Genomic DNA, 17,299 nt, shown 5'->3' on the forward strand with positions numbered 1-17,299 from the left:
AGTAAAACAGGGACAAATGAGAAATCTGTTGCCCCCTATAAAATTGACAAAAAAAGGAGCGAGAAAGAAATAAAAAATGTAATTGACAAAAAAATTGTTCAGAGTAGCAGTAATTGTCCAAGTTGAAAATGAGCTACCATAGTAGAGGGAACATGTTGCGAGACAATAGAGGGACATGTACAGCATTAATATATCGAATTAAGTGCTGAAACAGGCAAAATTCTTTGTCAGATTTGCTTATCTCTTTTAACATGGTTAAATTTAAATTAATTTTTTTTCATCATGAATTTTTAACAAACTTCATTTCTGACTATATTTCATTTATTAGCAGTTAAAGAAGTGCGAAGGTTTTAAAAACTCGCTGTTGCGAAGATATATTAAATATATCTTCACAACAGCCAGTTGTTAAAACCATCGTATGGTAGCAGAGAGTGACATCATCCTTGTGTAAGTCGCCATCTGGTGGCAGCGTCAGCAGTTGTGAGCTTGGCCTGAGTCTGGTCCGGCCGTCCATGTACGGTCCCTTTCAGTGTACAAGAGCTCCAAGGAAAGATCGAGAGATTCTGTGCCTCTGTAGTTTAGTGGTCTAGGGCGTTCACCCGGAAAGTGAAAGGACGTGGGTTCGATTCCCCGCAGGGGCCGCTGAATTTTCTCTCTTTCCAAAATATATCTTCGCAACAGCCAGTTTTTAAAACCTTTGTATGGTAGCGGAGAGTGACGTCATCCTTGAGTTAAAGAAGTGTCCCCAAGAATTTTTCTTTCTTTTTTTGGTTGACTTTTTTGTCCAATTTAGTGAGAATGGCCCATATACAAGACTAGCTATAATACCTGGCACTGCTCAGGTTTTCTTTAATTACTGGGACGATTGAAAAAGTTTCAAACCATTATAAAGGCATAAACTATCATACATAATACTAACAGTATTAAAGAAGTGACAAACCATTGTAAAGGCATATACATGTCTGAAATGCATTGCTAGAGAACCATGCTAACCAAAGTAAACATTCTGAAAGGGAGTGTTGAGGCCTAGGAACCATTGTTTGCCTGACAGTTTTTTGCCCAGCTCTGAAGAACTTTTAAAGTAGCCTATTGTTCAATCTGGTACCTGTTTCGTATTTATGCAAAATTTGGCGACGGTTGTCTAAAATTGTTGATCTCTAAAGAGAACATACACCCAGACAGGCAGAAAATCAATTATATATATATATATATATAATCATTACATATAGTATTTTATGGGGTTGGGAAAAAATTTATTCGGTTTATTATGTAATAAAAAATGCCACAAATAATTTTTCGTGACAAACGTTTTTCCTATGGAATTTTTTCTGCATCTAATGGTTTTTTTTTATTTTTTATGTTTTTATTTCATTTCAAACCTCATGAAGCTTTTGGTAATTTTTTAAATTATAAATTGATTTTTGCTCTGACAGCAAAAGCTATGATTTAAAAAATCTCATAAAATATAAATTTTCCTATGCATTTCAGATCTGATAAGTCATAGGTACACGGCAAATAATAGGTTCTGATAACTGAAATGCATGCAAGCTCATTCTTTTTTATCCGATGTTTTCATTTCAATAACGTATTTCACATTTTCAATCAATGAGACAAGATATATATTTTTATACTTATAGGTGTGGTTTGATCGCAGAACAAATTACACTAGATCCTTAGCTGTTATGTCTATGGTTGGATATGTCCTTGGTCTAGGAGACAGGTAACGTGTGATAGATATTAAAATAAACATTTTGTAAATAATAAATTAATTGTTAATATTACTGCAGAGTGTAGTGCAAGACCAGGGGCAGTGCTAAATTCACCCTTTGCCTTTATTTATTTGTTTTATTTGTTTGTTAAGCAATATCAGGAGGAGGTGGAAGAATTTTTCTTCTAGTTGCGGCTCTGCATTTGACTGTTTATTATCAGTTTTTACCTCTAAATGATAAATCTTCTGGTAGTTTTTCACTGAAAAGTAAAAAACAGTACCAGGTGATTTTTTTTTTAAACTTCATTTTCTGTTTTCCAACAGGCATCCGTCAAATCTTATGTTAGACAGACTTAGCGGAAAAATCCTTCATATTGATTTTGGAGACTGCTTCGAAGTTGCCATGACCAGGGAAAAGTTCCCAGAAAAAATCCCTTTCCGCTTGACTAGGATGCTTATTAATGCCATGGAGGTAAGAAATTTTTTTTGTTTTTTAGAATTTGTGTTAATAAACAAAATCCTCTGTAATTTTGATGTAGTGAGTGGTTAAAGGGATAATTGACAATTTCACAATAAAAACTCTTGGAAATTTAAAAATTTTACAGTTCACAGTTATACACATCTTCCATTTTCCAATTTACTTCCAGGTGACCGGTATTGAAGGAACATATAAGATGACTTGTCAGAAAGTTATGAAAGTCCTTAGAGAAAACAAAGACAGTCTCATGGCAGTTTTGGAGGCATTTGTCTATGATCCCCTCTTGAATTGGCGTCTGATGGATGGTTGGTATTTTATTCATCTAATTTAATTATATATATATATATATATACATATATATAAATGTACATTATGAAAATTTAATTTTTGTCGAAACTCACCAATACCAGCGCCATAGGCAGCTGTAATATGCAGTGTAGTGAAAAAACATTGTTAAAGTTCCATTTTTTACATATGAAAAACTAAAAACAAATTATGTAAACTGGAAAGAGAAAGCAAAATATATGAACAATGAAAATTTCAAATAAAAAATTACAATATTTTTGAAAATTTTTTTGCTTATATTTGAATTGTGATTGGTTAGAAAATTGAATTTGAAATTAAAGTCTTTTCTGTTGAGGTGGATACCAGTTAAGACCATATTTTTAGCAATGTTTATTTTTAAGTCAAGGAAATCAGCTAGATTATTGTTGTGATTTTTTTTTTTTTAAGATTAAATGTGCCAGGAACTTAAAATGGAACTTTAACAATATATATACACGTGATATTTCCACTTTTTTTACTGAGTGCATGAATGTATTCTGCTCAACCAAATTTATCAAGCATGAGAATTTTATGTTCATGCTGGTAATGTGCCTAAGAAAAATTTCTCTTAATTTGATATTTTTGGATCGCTAGAGTTTTTCCCGTATTATATTGAGACACAATGTATAAAGACCTTTTTACAAGTTATGCTTTTTAAATATACCAAAATAATTTAATTTAAATAGCAAATGTGTTAAAGGAGTACTGTAACACTTAAAAATGATCTTTGAGAGATGAACGAATGCCGTGCACCTGTGGTCAGGTATATATTGGAACCACAAAAAGATCTGTGGCCACGAAAATAAAAGAGCACAAATGATGCTGCAGAATGGGCCAAACAGGAAAGTCAGCGGTGGCAGAGCATACGCTTAACAACAACCACAGTGTACAGTTCAGCAAAACACAGGTAATAGCTAATGTTGACCACTTCTTTCCACGAATCGACAGAGAGGCTATTGAAATATACAAGGACAAAAACAGCCATAATAGAAGAGAAGAAACTTTGAAATTGAGCAGATCCTGGACAGAACCAGAATCAGAAGAATAAGAACCTTCCCCTTCAAGATCCAGCAACAGAATGACGACAACAGTCAATCAGATAACTCCACATCTCTCGGCCAATCAGGTTCTACCAGCATAACAACTGTTTTCAATACGCTGCCAGCCATAGAATCAACTGACCAATCGCAAAACAATAGTGTAGGTCAAGCCGCTCATGTAGGTAAATACAACCTGAGACCGGAAAAAACAATTTTCTCACTTGTTTTTTTTATTGTAGAACAACTTGGTTGCAGCAAAGTCTAGCATTGCTTAAAAAGTTGCTCGTACCACCCATATTCACTTGCACTAAAACTTGATTCTTTCTTCCAGCAAACTTTGAAATAATTATCCAAACATTTGAAAAAAAAAATTGGTAATTTCAACATTAAATTAGAAAACTCAAAAGAAGTTCAGAAAACTTGAAATCATCCAAAAATTTAAATTAACCTTATTCTACTGTATGTGTTAAAAACAATATAAGCAGTTTTATGTGTGGTGAACACTCGGAGCCGGACTAACCATTAAGCAAAATAAGTACATGTTTGGGGCATCAAGAGAAAAGGGGCACCACAAAGAATGATGAAATTGTATTTTTTAAAATACATATTTTCCCCCAGCATCAACCATCTAGTAGAACATACTAAAATTTTAAGAGCACTTTATTGTATATAGTTGAAGATCTTTATCAAAAAGTTGACAACCGAGGGAGTGTGGAACTGTAAAAGGATGTGGTGCTGCTGGCTCCGGACCCGCTGAGGGCACCGATTTTTCCATTAAAAATTACAAGGAAGGGGTGCCAAAGTAGATGCCGACCGCTCCCCCCCTCCCCCAAGCAAAAAAAGTAAATTTTCCTTTTTAGTTGCGCCACTGATGGGCCACAAAAGTAAAGAAACTAAGTTAATTGCAAACAAGAGCTCACATTAATGCTCAATTTTTGGATTGAGATTTCGCTCAATTTCCATAAAGTGAGCCCAGAGTCATTTCAACAGCATCATAGGCCCCCAGGCTAAAACAAATTTTCCCTCTCCCCCCCCCCCCAACCTAGCTATAAATACCTGCCTACCAACTTGTGCACTCACTCCCTCTCTCCAAAATTATAACCAGATCAAATTTTCATGATGCCTCCCTGCTGGCACTTGAGACTACTGATCCATAGCATCATAGGCCCTGGGCAAAATTATTTTTCTAAACTTATCCCCCTTCCTAAAAATACCTGCTTACCACTTTACACAGTTACTCTCGAAAATTGTAAACAGATCAAATTGTCATGAGACCCCCAAGGCTAAGCGACAAATGGTAGGAGCACCAAAATGCTTAGGACCTTCATATAAATTGATCTGGCCCTGTGAAAATGTATATTTTTGTAAAATAATAATTTATAAATAATTTTGATTAGAATTTGTTTGTAAATTAAAAAAAGATACACTGGAAAATTGGGGAAATCTTTTTGTCCCATAAGCCTTCTAGTTGATACGAAATTTTTTTTCCATCTTCACGTTTGTTCAGTCACCAAACATAATTTTATTATCTGAAATCCTTGTTTTTTTAATAATACTTTATATTTAAATTTTATTTTGTAGTTATGAAATAATACATTTTTCTTTTGCATTTCTAAGCTGAAAAATTTTCATAAAATTTGGTTTTTTCATATAATTTGAAAATTGGGATTTCTAACTTGGAAATTAAACTTTTTTTACCATTTCTTTTATTTTTCTAGCTCAGCCAAAAAATAAAAACTCCAAAAGTCGCAGTGAGTCAAATGCATCTATAAGTGAGCAGCCTGGTATGTCTGTGTTTTTATTTTTCTTGATTTGATTGCTTTTCTACTAATATAGTTGAAGCAACTCAAGAGATCATTCTAAATGTGTAATGAAATTAGATGATAACACATTGTCTTAGTGCTGTTATTATTGTTAATTTCTATCAATCTATCAATCAATTCTATCAATCATGAGGTTTCACATTGAGGACATGCAAAATTTGGACTTGAGGTGGCCGAAGTATATTGGAGATAAAAATTCAAGAGCTAGTTTTGGAGTGCTATAAATATGTGATTGATATCATTAAGTGTTTTTTTTTTTCTATGCAGATATTTTGGAGTCAGTAGATGTCAAGTCTCATGCCGAATCTAAAATTGGTAGCACAGTCACTCCTGCCACTGGTAAGTTCTGAGCAATATTTCTGGGACAGAATTACTGTATTCAATTTATTTTTGTGTTCATTTTCAGTTTCCTAAATTGTATTTTTTTTCTTTGCCTTTCAGATTCAGCTTTGAACCAACCTGAAGCTCTCAATGAAAAAGCGCTAATGGTAATTACCAGAGTAAGGGACAAACTCACAGGTACTATTATTTATTAGTGATTCTATTTTATTTGCGTTGTTGTGAAAAATTTATTTTGCTTCAATATTTGTTACTTTCTTGATTATTGAATCACATTTATAATTCTAAAACCTGCCAATATATATTTTTTCAGTGTCTATTTTTAAAATACCTAAATATATGATGCATCTTGTGCATTAGTGGAACACACACAATGGAACCTCCCGGTGTCTGCCACTTTTGCTAAAATGGGGTTATCTGGTGAGGTAACTGGCCAAACAGAAGATAGAACTATTTTGATAGATGAAAAAAATTTGTCACCCAAAACAAATTAGTTTGCAACTACTCACAAATTATAGAGATGTTGCTCAATTTTTATCTCATGATATGGAGAATTTTTGGTGGCTTCACTCTTGTAAAGTTTCACTCTCTACCTTTGAGCTAAGATTTTTAGTGTATATGTGAAGAAAGAAGCTGTTCCCCTGGATTCTCAAGAATAGACTTTTTGGGGTATTGATCTTTCTTCACACACAGGCAATGCCTTCTCTAAAATTCTCACGCTATATTCAATTCATTTTTTTTATTTCAGGAAAAGATTTTGATCCAGAAAAAACTTTGGAGGTAGCACAACAAGTGGACTTGCTCATTGAACAAGCCACTTCACATGAAAACCTCTGTCAGAGTTACATTGGCTGGTGAGTCACTAGTTAACTTTTTAACAGGTTTTTTTAATTTTTCAATTTGATCGTTTTTCATTTATAAGTGTGTTTGCCTATTTTGCAAGATCATATACTGATTAACAATACTTGACCTTAAGTGTCTAATTTTTTTTTTTCACTTTCAATTTTGTAGGTGCCCATTCTGGTGATTGCGCAATAATGTCAATAAAAATGGTGCTCGAGTGGCGAAAAGTGTGCTTTTGAACTTCATGAACCATCTAAATTTTTGACAGGAGTTCAAATACTCCTTGCTTGTAAAGTTTCCTGTTTTCCTTTTGTATTATATGTATATTTGAATGTTCATTATGTAATATATTGTAATTAAATGTGGTGCAATTTGCATTGAATGTATAAAACCAACCAATTTAAGTAAATGCAGTCTTTATATGGTTATACTGCGTTTTTCATTTTAAATTTTTGAAACAAAAAGAAAGTTTTTTCAAGTCCTAGTTATTTTTGATTTTTCTATTCTTGGGGGTGCATTTTCTACATTTTCTTGGAAAAAAAAACAGATGACATTGTCACCTTGTGAATATATCCCTCCTCCACTCGCGCCAGAAGCATGAATGTGCAAATTTTTAAGGGGGGGGGGGGGAGAATGTAAATGAACCTAAAATGTTTTGTAATATGTTTCAATAGGGATGTGCATTGGAGTTTTTGGTAAAACTTAGCTATAGCTATATAAAGGGATCCAATCATCTGATAAAAAAAAGTGACATTTTTGCACATTCATGTTTCCAGCATGAGGAGGATGATATTATATAAAAACAAAAGCCGACAACTAAATGTGTTGCGATCTATCAACAAGTTTGGAAACTGTTGAAGATCTTTTGAATAATAGTAGCAGGAGTTCCAGGTGCCTTTTACAGGCATCCCTCACTTTACACGATTAATTGGTGCCGCAAAATAATCGTGTGAGACGGAATCCCGTAAAGTGAGTTGAATTTATAATATGTGTAAGATAGGGAGGAAAGGGGTTTCTGCAAAAAGGATGAAGAAAATAAACCCACTTTCGAGCAGAAAAATAATTTTTCTTCTGAATGACTTGATTATTCAAAGTTTTAAATAAATCTTGTGAATTGGTGAGTGAATTTATTGATGTTTTTACTTCTGTCTTTAATACTTCCAAATGATTCTTGTGTGGATGTTTTCTTTCTAGAGCCTGGTGGGATGGGCTAATAATTGTTTCCATGAAAAGTATAGATTCACACACACATTCAGCTGACAAGCACCATTCTTCTCTTTATGAAAACTTCGGTAGCAAGAGAATGCTGAATATCCCTGGCAATTACGATAGTTCTAGTTTCCTTAGGATCTTTGATAAAAATTCTGCTAGCATTGTCAACTTTATCAAAAGAAGTTGGTTAGTGAAATGTGGTGAATAGGATTTGTGAACGTTTGTCGCATAGCTGTCTCACCTGTCATAAAATCGAACAGATGTCACTTTAACTACGTTATATCTTTGTTACTAGCCCATTTTCAAGATTATCATCGAACTCCAGGCCAAATTTTACAGGTTGGGATTTCAAAAATCAACTTTTCAAAATCGCATTTTGGCGAAGGATACCTGTGTTTTATATACAAATAGGGAGCAGGGCCGCCTTAAGAGCATCATGGGCCCCCGGGTCAAGTGATTTTTCTGAGGCCCTACAAGGCAAATTCTTGAAAATTTCAACCAGATTTCATTTTTGTGAGGCCCCTTTTCTCTTGAGGCCCGGGTAGGCCCATGCCTTAAGACGGCACTGATAGGGAGGGTTGACAATTTTTTTCCGGAGGAAAATAAGGAAAATTGTCGCCCAAAGAGCGAGTGAAGTTGCCGGTTGTTAAAAACACTACTGAAAATTCCAGTGCTTTTTCTCCAGAATAAAAATTGTCTAATAAAACTAATATGCGAAACGAATCTATTATACTCAGGGTAATTATTTAGTTATATTTAGACTCATTTAGTGGGAAAATCCGGACCCCGTTAGTCAGAACTGCTAAAATACTGGAATTTCCTGCAAGTCATATGGTCATGCTACTGGAATACATGAAAAGTGTCCTGTATTTTTCTTTATGAAATATGGTCATAATAGCGCAAGGGGAAGGGACGACGTCAAAAGTCTGACGATGGCGTCACTGTGACGTCATCGAAGAAAAGCAGCTGAAAAACACGTTCTTTGATCTTTTAATTGGAATGGTGTTTTGATAAGGATGGACGCGCAAATTATGGAGCTGTTTAAAAAAAGCAAAGACATGCTAAAGAAATCATATTGTCCATACAGCAATTTTCCTGTGGGAGCCGCTGTTCTGTGCGAAGACGGCACGATTTTCGCAGGTATTTTTCTTTTTCCCCGTTTTTTTTTTTCATTACCTGAATATGGACAGACGGCATTTTTGCAAATCGTCTGAAAGTGAAACTTGAGTGCATATCGAGCAATTCTTTTTTCTCATCCTTTTTTTTTTTCAATTACCGAGTGTGGAGAAAATGTTTTCATTCTTAGCAATTATCTTTTTTTGGCCGAGATGACACGGAATTATGAAAATGTCATTGTTGAAAAAATTTACTTTTGTTAATTTGGCAAAAGTATGATCTGGGTGCCATTATTTTTGTCATTGCTCCATTTCTTTCTCCTCATTCTTTATCGCTCTAATTTTCTTTGCAGTTATTCTGGCTTTCCGCAATTTAATCTTATTATCATATTTCCCTCTCCATACCAATAATATTATATCTTCATTTGTTTTGTTTATAAAAATGAAGCATCTATTATACATAGGTCTATATAACTACAGTAGAACACTTCTTAATGGTCACCCCCTCTCTTTTATGTATCTCTCTATCTCAAAATAATAATTTCCCTTTTGTAATAAAAGTATGCATTTCAAACCCCTGAATAACAACCACCCCACTTGTTTATGGACAAATTTTTTTGTCCCGGGGTGTCCAAAAAAGAGGAGTTTTACTGTAGCATGGACGTGACGACCCAGGTTAATAAGTCACACATTTACTGTACTACTACTAAACCAGACATGCACCTCGTCCATATCCTCCTCTAGGGAATTGGTACATGTTGGAATGTGCGTGTACGTGTGGTGAAACCTGGCGTGAAGTTTGTTTCTGTGTAATGCTTGTTATGTGTGGTGCTGCCATCTGCCACCATTTTTTCTAACTACGAGTGAAGTGTAATAATTGAATAATATCATTGTAGGCCTGTTGCTCTCTGTGGCAAGACTTTTTAATGGGGAGATCGACTCGCATTTGCGCCTTGAAGTTGGGAACCACAAGAAACCAACTTCAGCCAACGACCACTATGGCGACGATGGGGTTTGAACCCAGATCCTCGGGACATTTACTGTACAAAAAAAAAAGAAGAGTATTTTTGGAATTTTCCCAATACACGAAGATACAATAGAAATGTTTTTGACACAACTACCATAGGTAAATTTCACACCAAAACGTTGACTCACCAACCTCTCAATGAAAGTCTTGTGCAAACATGGGTGGAGATACGGGGGGGGGCGGCATTGTCCCCCAGCAGTGAGGTCTACTGATCTAATGTATATATGCATATATGGATTGACATCATCGTGTCCCCCCCCCCCCCCTCCAGACTTCCAAGTCTATTTCCGCCTACTTTGCACAAAAAATATATTCAAAATCAGCTCCTAAACTGTAGGTCCCAGTCCCCTTGGCCCTTTAGCATAGAAAATGACCATAGTGGGATTAAAGCAATCAAATAAGATAATTTCTGTTTGCTTCAATGATACCTAGTGAATGAAGTCTAATGTTTACACTCAGGGCCCCCAACCTCCAGACCAACCGTGACCCTTGCTCTGTCCTCCAGGGGATATCAGGGCTGCAACCAGTGATGTCAGAGCTGGGTACAGGTAAGAAAAAAAAAAAGAACTGCACATCATTAGGGTTAGCCAGGACAAGCATTCATTTTAGTGCCCCATTTTCTCATGTTGAAGGGGCACTCAAAAGAATGCAAAGGCATCTAAATTTATTCTGAAGGGAAATTTTGATGTTGGAATTTTTCAACATGCATTTTTGTAAGCGAACACACTATTGCTCTCCCCCCTACTTATCAGAACACCATTCCTTTTTTTTTTTTCAAGTTGCAATTTCTTTGCAAGTTATGCAGTTCAGCCATGTTGGTTTCATTTTATTGCTTTTAAACTTTAATATTGTAGCCTACAAACTTCAATATTACCTGTCTTCTTGATGGGAAGAGACATGGGGGGGACAGAATATTTGTGAGAATTATTCTCTCAAAGGACTACTAATATTAAATTATAATTACCAGAGAATATTCTTATCGTAAAATAATAACAATTATTCTCTAGTTGTTGATAGACATTATTTATTATAATGCATGCTATTGCAAATATTCTTGAGAATAATATCTGGAAGGACTACTATTATAAATAGCCTAACTGAAGAATATTCTCTGATGATTCTTATTATTTTCGATAAGAATATTCCCAGTAATTTGTAAAAAGTAGTCCTTCCAGAGATTACTTTTGAAAAAGAAATAAATAATAAAGATATTATATATTCTCTCTAGAGAATTTTACATCTCTAGTTTATAGCAAAATGAAAATTTTCCCTATCTTCTTTTTTTCATTCGGGACATTCGGAAAACTGGCTCAAGTCCTACAACAGCAGTTGCCACCTATCAAGTTTTGTGGTGACAAGGTTAACAAGAATGCAGCCGTCACTCTTGAACCTCCTTTTAAATCAATTACAATTATAAATTAATTCACAAACTAGGTTTATTCAGGAAAAAAAGAGGTGAGCATTTTTATTGAATGTTCTTCTCCTGGATATTTTTTGAGGCAAAATATATAATTGAAAATTATTTTCACTTTACCAAATGTTTCAGTTCAGTGACATCTATTATTTCTGTAAAACATATGTTTTCAACATGCTTAGTCAGTTGCAAAACATGTAAAAATGTCTCTCTCTCCTGGCATTAGCTAACCAGAAGGAAGGTTTGATCATGAAGGTTTGCCGCTGTGGTGGTCGAGTGGTTATAGTGCCGGACTCGTGATGCGGCGCGAGAATCCGGGTTCGAACCCCACAGTGGTGGTTGGCTGAAGTTGGTTTTCTGTAGTTCCCAACTTCAAGGCGCAAATGCGAGCCGATCTCCCCGTTAAAAAGTCTCGCCACAGAGAGCAACAGTCCTACAACGGTAAATCATTCAACCATAACACTTCACTCATAGTTAGTAAAACTGGGGGCAGATGACAGCTCTACACATAACAAGCATTACACAGAAACAAACTTTACGTCAGGCTGGGCTGCACTACACGTACACGCACATTCCCGCATCTACCGATTCGTTGGGGGGTTTCGCTGGGGGGGGGGGTGCATGTGTGGTGTAGCAGTAGTAGGTAGGGGCTCGGGGATCCATGATGTTCTTAAGTCAGCCACCTCGTTGGGCAATTTGCCTGTTGTGGCGTTGTATTTGTATTTGTATTTATATAAGTGTTGTGGAAGTAAAAAAATCCAAATTTCTTTTGCGCGACATCAAGCTGCAGCAATGTTCCATCTAAAGACTTTGTTGCGTCTTATGCTCTAGCAAAAAAAAGGGCAAATGAGAAATCTGTTGCTCCCTATAAAGTCGATGGGGAAAAAAAGCAAGAAAGAAATAAAAAAAAATACAATTGACAAAAAATTTGTCCAGAGTATCAATGACTGTCCAAGTTGAAACTGATCTACCAAAATAGAGAGAGCAAGCATGTTGCGATTGTCCGGCATTAATATCAAATTAAGTGCTGAAACATGTCAAATTCCTTGTTGGATTTTGCTATCTCTTAACATGGTTAAATCTAAATTAATTCTTTTCATCGTGAATTTTTAACAAACTTCATTGCTGACCATATTTCATTTATTAGCAGGTGTAGAAGTGTCCCCAAGAACTTTTTTAACCACTTTTGTCCAATTTCGTGAGAATGACCTACCTCTATAATATAGAGGTCATTGTCTATATGTCGTTATATTATAACGACATTCAAGGGACCGGGGAAGTTTATCGTTAGGAGGGATAGTTAAAGGAGTTATCACTATGGATGGAATATATCAGTACCATGGTAAGTACATCAGGACCAGAGAATAATATCATTATATAGATGATTATCTATGTAGAGGGTATTGGTATATCAGATTTTTTCACTATAGTTGGTGAAAACAGAAAATCTTCATGAAAATAATTTCTCTTCTTTTTCAGGTTGCAATATAGAGAATGCGTCATACGGCCTTGGTGCATGTGCAGAGCGGACAGCGATATTCAAAGCAGTTTCAGAAGGCTATAAAAAGTTCAAAGCGATTGCTGTTTCATGGTATCAAAATATTTTTTTGTTATGAAAAAAAAACATTTCAATTTTTGTTGATTAAATTTTTAACGAATTGAAAAATATTGGAGTTTCACTACTCGTAACCTGGTAAGATGTTTTGAGCAATTCTCTGAAAATGCACAAGTTCCCAAAATGTTGTAAATTCTGTTAGTATTTATAAAGGATAGGACAAAACAGGTTATACTTCAAATCGTGAAAGAAAAAAAAACGGAAGGCCATGGCTCATCTATACCAGATTTTTAGCATAGACTTAAGCAGAGTTTTCCTAGGAGCAGCTTTTTTCACGCTGCATAAATCGTATAGGACCATTTCGTGTCTTCAGAAATGTGTAATTTTATCACATTATGCATTTGTGTTTTCCTAGCTTAGCACATCATCTGTTCTATCGTCTTCATATTCACATATATGTTTTGCCATTTTGCATAATATAAAGGGGGAGATATAAAGGATATATAAAAGGGGATAGAGAAAACAAAACCAAAGTGAAGAGAAGATTGGTGCAACGTGAGGCATACAATACATTTGCTCTGTAGAAAAACTCATACCGGTTTCCCTATTGGTGAATGAACGGCATGTTACACTGAGCAGTTCATGTTGCACTCAGCGTAGAAAACCTGCTCCTAGGAAGACCCAGCTTTACTTGTCTTATTCCCAGAGGCAGAATAGAAATTAAATCTAAATTCAATGATTATTGTTATTCAGCTTTTTAATATATTTGGTTTCTGTTTGTAGATGTGATCATTCTTATGTTCAATTTATTTTTTCTCATGTTTTTGCATATAGCGCTGTTGAAAATGAGTTTTTGTGGCCATGTGGTGCTTGCAGGCAAGTCATAGCTGAAGTGAGTATTTTGTATCCATCAATCATACAGGCCTTTTTTTAACAAGTTAACCTGTGGGAGTTTTTGGCCCACCAGTAAATAGAAAAAGCATTCACTTGTGGGCAATGACCTGTTTTTTGTCAATTATTATGACCCCTTTCCCCCCCCCCCCACCATACTGTTGGATGCCTTTTCTTCAAAGTGGCCTACCAGTTTGAATTTCTTATAAAATGGCCTGTGATCATAACCACCTTAATCCTTATGTAACTGTAACGCATTTCATTGCAGACATTTGGAAGGGAAGGTCACCAAAATAATTTAGCAACCTGAAAGTTGGAGTACAGCTCAGCTGCAGTTGCTAGTATCGAAAGATTTAAATAATGGGACACCTCTTTCTCCGTAGGTTGTTAACTTGAAAGATAGATGGCAGCATCTGCTTATATACGTGATCATGCAAATGTGATTAGGATTTGCTTATCTCTGCAAACAGATAGCACAACTGCAATGAACAAGCTTTTAATAATTTCCCAGTACCAAGGTAGTTTATGCCTGAGACTTCTTTTTGTCACTGACAGTAATCAAATGACATACTAATGATTTATTTGGGGGAACTACATGCAGTACCGTCTTAAGGCATGGGGTGGCCCGGGGGCCTCAAGCGAAGAGCGGCCTGAGATGAGATCTGGTTGAAATTTTCGAGAATTTGTTTGGTAGGGCCTCAGCAAAATCAATTAGCCCGGGGGCCCATGGCATTCTTAAGATCGCCCTGACTACATGCATCTTTACCATCTCAAATTTTCTGCGTCACTTTATTTGTTCTTTAAAAATCTAAAAAAAGGGGACAAAAACAAGCATGCAGGGAAACATTTCCCAGATACTTAGACATTTCTTTGAAGTATGAAATGTTTAGAAGTCAAAAAATTCAATACTTGGTTTAAATATCTGGCTAATTAACCTTCATATGAGTGTGGCTGGAGAAAAAAGTGAACTGAATAAGCAGAGAGCATAGGTGCCAATGCTTCCGATCAGGCTATTTTATAAGAAATTCAAACTGTGGTGGGCCACTTTGAAGAAAAGGTATTCAACAAACAGTGTGGTGGGAGATATAATGATTGACAAAAGAACAATTGGTCATTGTCCACAAAAGAATATTTTTTTCTCTTTACTGTGGGCCAAACAGTGCCAAGGCTAGTGGCTCAAAAACTCCAACCAGTGAACCTGTTAAAAAAAAGAGATGCTTCCAATTTTTTAGCCTTATCAAAATCTTCCATTCTGAAAACAGATTATTCTGATTCTTTATTGGGAATTCCCTAAAAAGTCTTGAAATTCTTTGCTTCACAGAAATTAAAACTATCTAGAGAAAACCACTCAGTTTTTTTGATCTCCATAACCAAGTAACCATGTTTTCTCATGAAAAATATGTGGAATTTGTCGATTTATATTACCAAATATGATAATAAAACTGAGCAAAGTTTCCAATTATTGCTAAAAACTCAAACAATTCCCAATGGTGGGTAATGAAGTGCTACTGGAAACCAATGGATAAAAGTGAATTCCACGAGAAAAACAAAATTTAACATGACAAAATGGATATTTATATATGATGAATGAATAGTCAGTCATAATAATCCACTTTATTTCAGTGAAGAATAAAACAGGGCTGTAACCGGAGGGGGAGAAATCACTTTGTTATAGCAAAATTTACTTTATAAAGGAATCCCAGTTTTTTGCATTGTTTCTATGTAAACTTATTTGGGGGGATTAGGAAAGTGTTTGTTAAAACAAGATTTTCTCTATAACAGTATTTGTTAAAACCGGATTTGACTGTATTACAGAAAAATATGAGAATGTCCTGGGAAAAACGGGTCACATGGTCACCCTGAAAAATCTCAAATTTTTCCTTTTATGTATGACATGCTTTCTTTGGCAGTGAAATGTTTCATCACATGACAAACCGCATATTTTTTGAATTGAGGGGTTATTGGTATTCTCCTCTCTTGTAGTGGGATATTTGATTATTAGAATAATATTACTACTACTAGTAACTACACCCAGAATAAAGTCACCTAGTGATATGCTACAAAATATTGGCAGTAATTATCAGGAAGATTTAAATAATTTAACAACTGGTCGCTAAATTGTTGGTCCTAGCAAATTCATTTTGCTGGATTGCAAAGGATTTCTTTTTGAAAAACACATATTTCAGGTGTTATTCCCGTTCTACCAAACCTATGCAGCTTGGGATGGATCCCACAGCTGGCTGTGCTTTATTGATGACGGGAAGTGACATGAGTCCAAGCTGGCATATGCTCCAATTCACAATAACCTAATATTAAATTAATGCATAATACTAATGTAGTTATATGGGCATATTATCGAGTGCTTCTGTTATTCCCATTTGTTTCAGGCAAGAATTAGATGTTAGAGTGTTATGTCTGTAGTGCTTTATCTAATCAAATTAATAATATAATTTTAGTGATAGGTTTTATGTATTTTTTTTTCAGTTTGGAGTCGATTCAGAAGTTTATTCAGTAAAGCCAGATTACACCTATGAGAAATCATCACTGAAAGAATTGCTTCCAAAGACATTCACACCAGAATGTTTAAACTATAAGTAATTGAGATGAAAAAAGAATTATATTTTTATACGCACATTCATCTTTTGATTGTTGTTAGATATGTTGAAAAACTTGTTGCTTTTTTGTAATACTTTTTGTGATGGAATAAAAATCCTTTTGTTTGGACGAGCGAATACCTTTACTATCAAAAATGGCTGCAGATTTTATAAATGTAAGAGTGTTATCAGTTCAGTTTTATTCAGTATGATAGTTTTTTTCCCCCTTAAATTGTTTAAAAAAGATACCAATGGGTTGTAGTTGTTTAAAAAAAAAACCTTTTTTTTTCTAGTTCATTGGTCTTACAATCCCTCTTGTCATGAAAAAGTTTCCCTATGCCTCTCCCCCTTTTAAAGACACCCATATAGGCCATATCCTATGATGTGACTCCCTCTAGTCTGATACACTATCTCCTGGAGGGAGAAATCACCAATATGGGAAATAATTGTTTTCATGTTTGTTATCTCTTCTTTAGCGGCAACTACTTGAATTGGTGAGAACAGTGTGCAGGTCCAAATTTGCACTTATTTTTTATGAATTGGTTTGAAAATGCAGATCTAAACATTTAGTGTAAGAGCAGTACTATACCAGTCTCCATTCATTTTGGTAAAGTTAAGAAAGTCAAAACAGGTTGTAGCCAGAAAAATTTTGAAAGTTAAAAACTTAATTATCAGCAAATTGAGAGTTTGGTGGGGGGGAACTAGTGCTGTTTTTTTACTGATTCATTTACTTCTGTATACTCACGATATTAAGATTATATCGTCTAAACTGGATCCTGACTATTAAAATGTTTGAGCTGGATAAGTCTTTGTAGACTTATTCCAATCATGAAATGGGACAATGTCATTCAGGTTTAATTAATAATTGTAATAAGATGGTAACGAAGACAGGTTTGATTAATTACACATAAAACTGGACAATTGCCATAGAGCCAG

At 35.1% G+C, this 17,299-nt stretch overlaps 2 protein-coding genes across 3 annotated transcripts in view; both read left to right on the top strand.

Moving 5' to 3' along the window:
* The window catches only part of mTor (serine/threonine-protein kinase Tor), a 58,387-nt gene extending 51,404 nt beyond the window's left edge, over positions 1-6,983 (top strand). Inside the window, exons 51-58 of the mRNA XM_089241907.1 lie at positions 1,638-1,720; positions 2,033-2,180; positions 2,356-2,491; positions 5,269-5,334; positions 5,641-5,712; positions 5,815-5,892; positions 6,461-6,566; positions 6,724-6,983. Coding sequence (XP_089098033.1) covers positions 1,638-1,720; positions 2,033-2,180; positions 2,356-2,491; positions 5,269-5,334; positions 5,641-5,712; positions 5,815-5,892; positions 6,461-6,566; positions 6,724-6,739 — 705 coding nt within the window. The 3' untranslated portion in view covers positions 6,740-6,983. The remainder of the gene's footprint in view (positions 1-1,637; positions 1,721-2,032; positions 2,181-2,355; positions 2,492-5,268; positions 5,335-5,640; positions 5,713-5,814; positions 5,893-6,460; positions 6,567-6,723) is intronic.
* A 1,736-nt stretch (positions 6,984-8,719) lies between these two features.
* Positions 8,720-16,493, top strand: LOC149078276 (cytidine deaminase-like). 2 transcript variants are annotated; one of them, XM_089241908.1, is made up of 4 exons: positions 8,720-8,907; positions 12,803-12,914; positions 13,713-13,770; positions 16,254-16,493. In XM_089241908.1, exons 1-4 carry the CDS (start codon positions 8,784-8,786, stop codon positions 16,365-16,367), a joined length of 408 nt encoding a protein of 135 aa, XP_089098034.1. In that variant the 5' UTR covers positions 8,720-8,783; the 3' UTR covers positions 16,368-16,493. The 2 variants fall into 2 exon arrangements, with proteins under 2 accessions (XP_089098034.1, XP_089098035.1); XM_089241909.1 differs by lacking the exon at positions 8,720-8,907 and adding an exon at positions 11,979-12,665.
* Positions 16,494-17,299: the final 806 nt, after the last annotated feature.

Source organism: Pholcus phalangioides, unplaced genomic scaffold (genome assembly GCF_987345545.1).
Source record: "Pholcus phalangioides strain wild (caught in Gottingen) unplaced genomic scaffold, Ppha-v1.0 ptg000014l_1, whole genome shotgun sequence".
Taxonomy (NCBI): Eukaryota; Metazoa; Arthropoda; class Arachnida; order Araneae; family Pholcidae; genus Pholcus; species Pholcus phalangioides.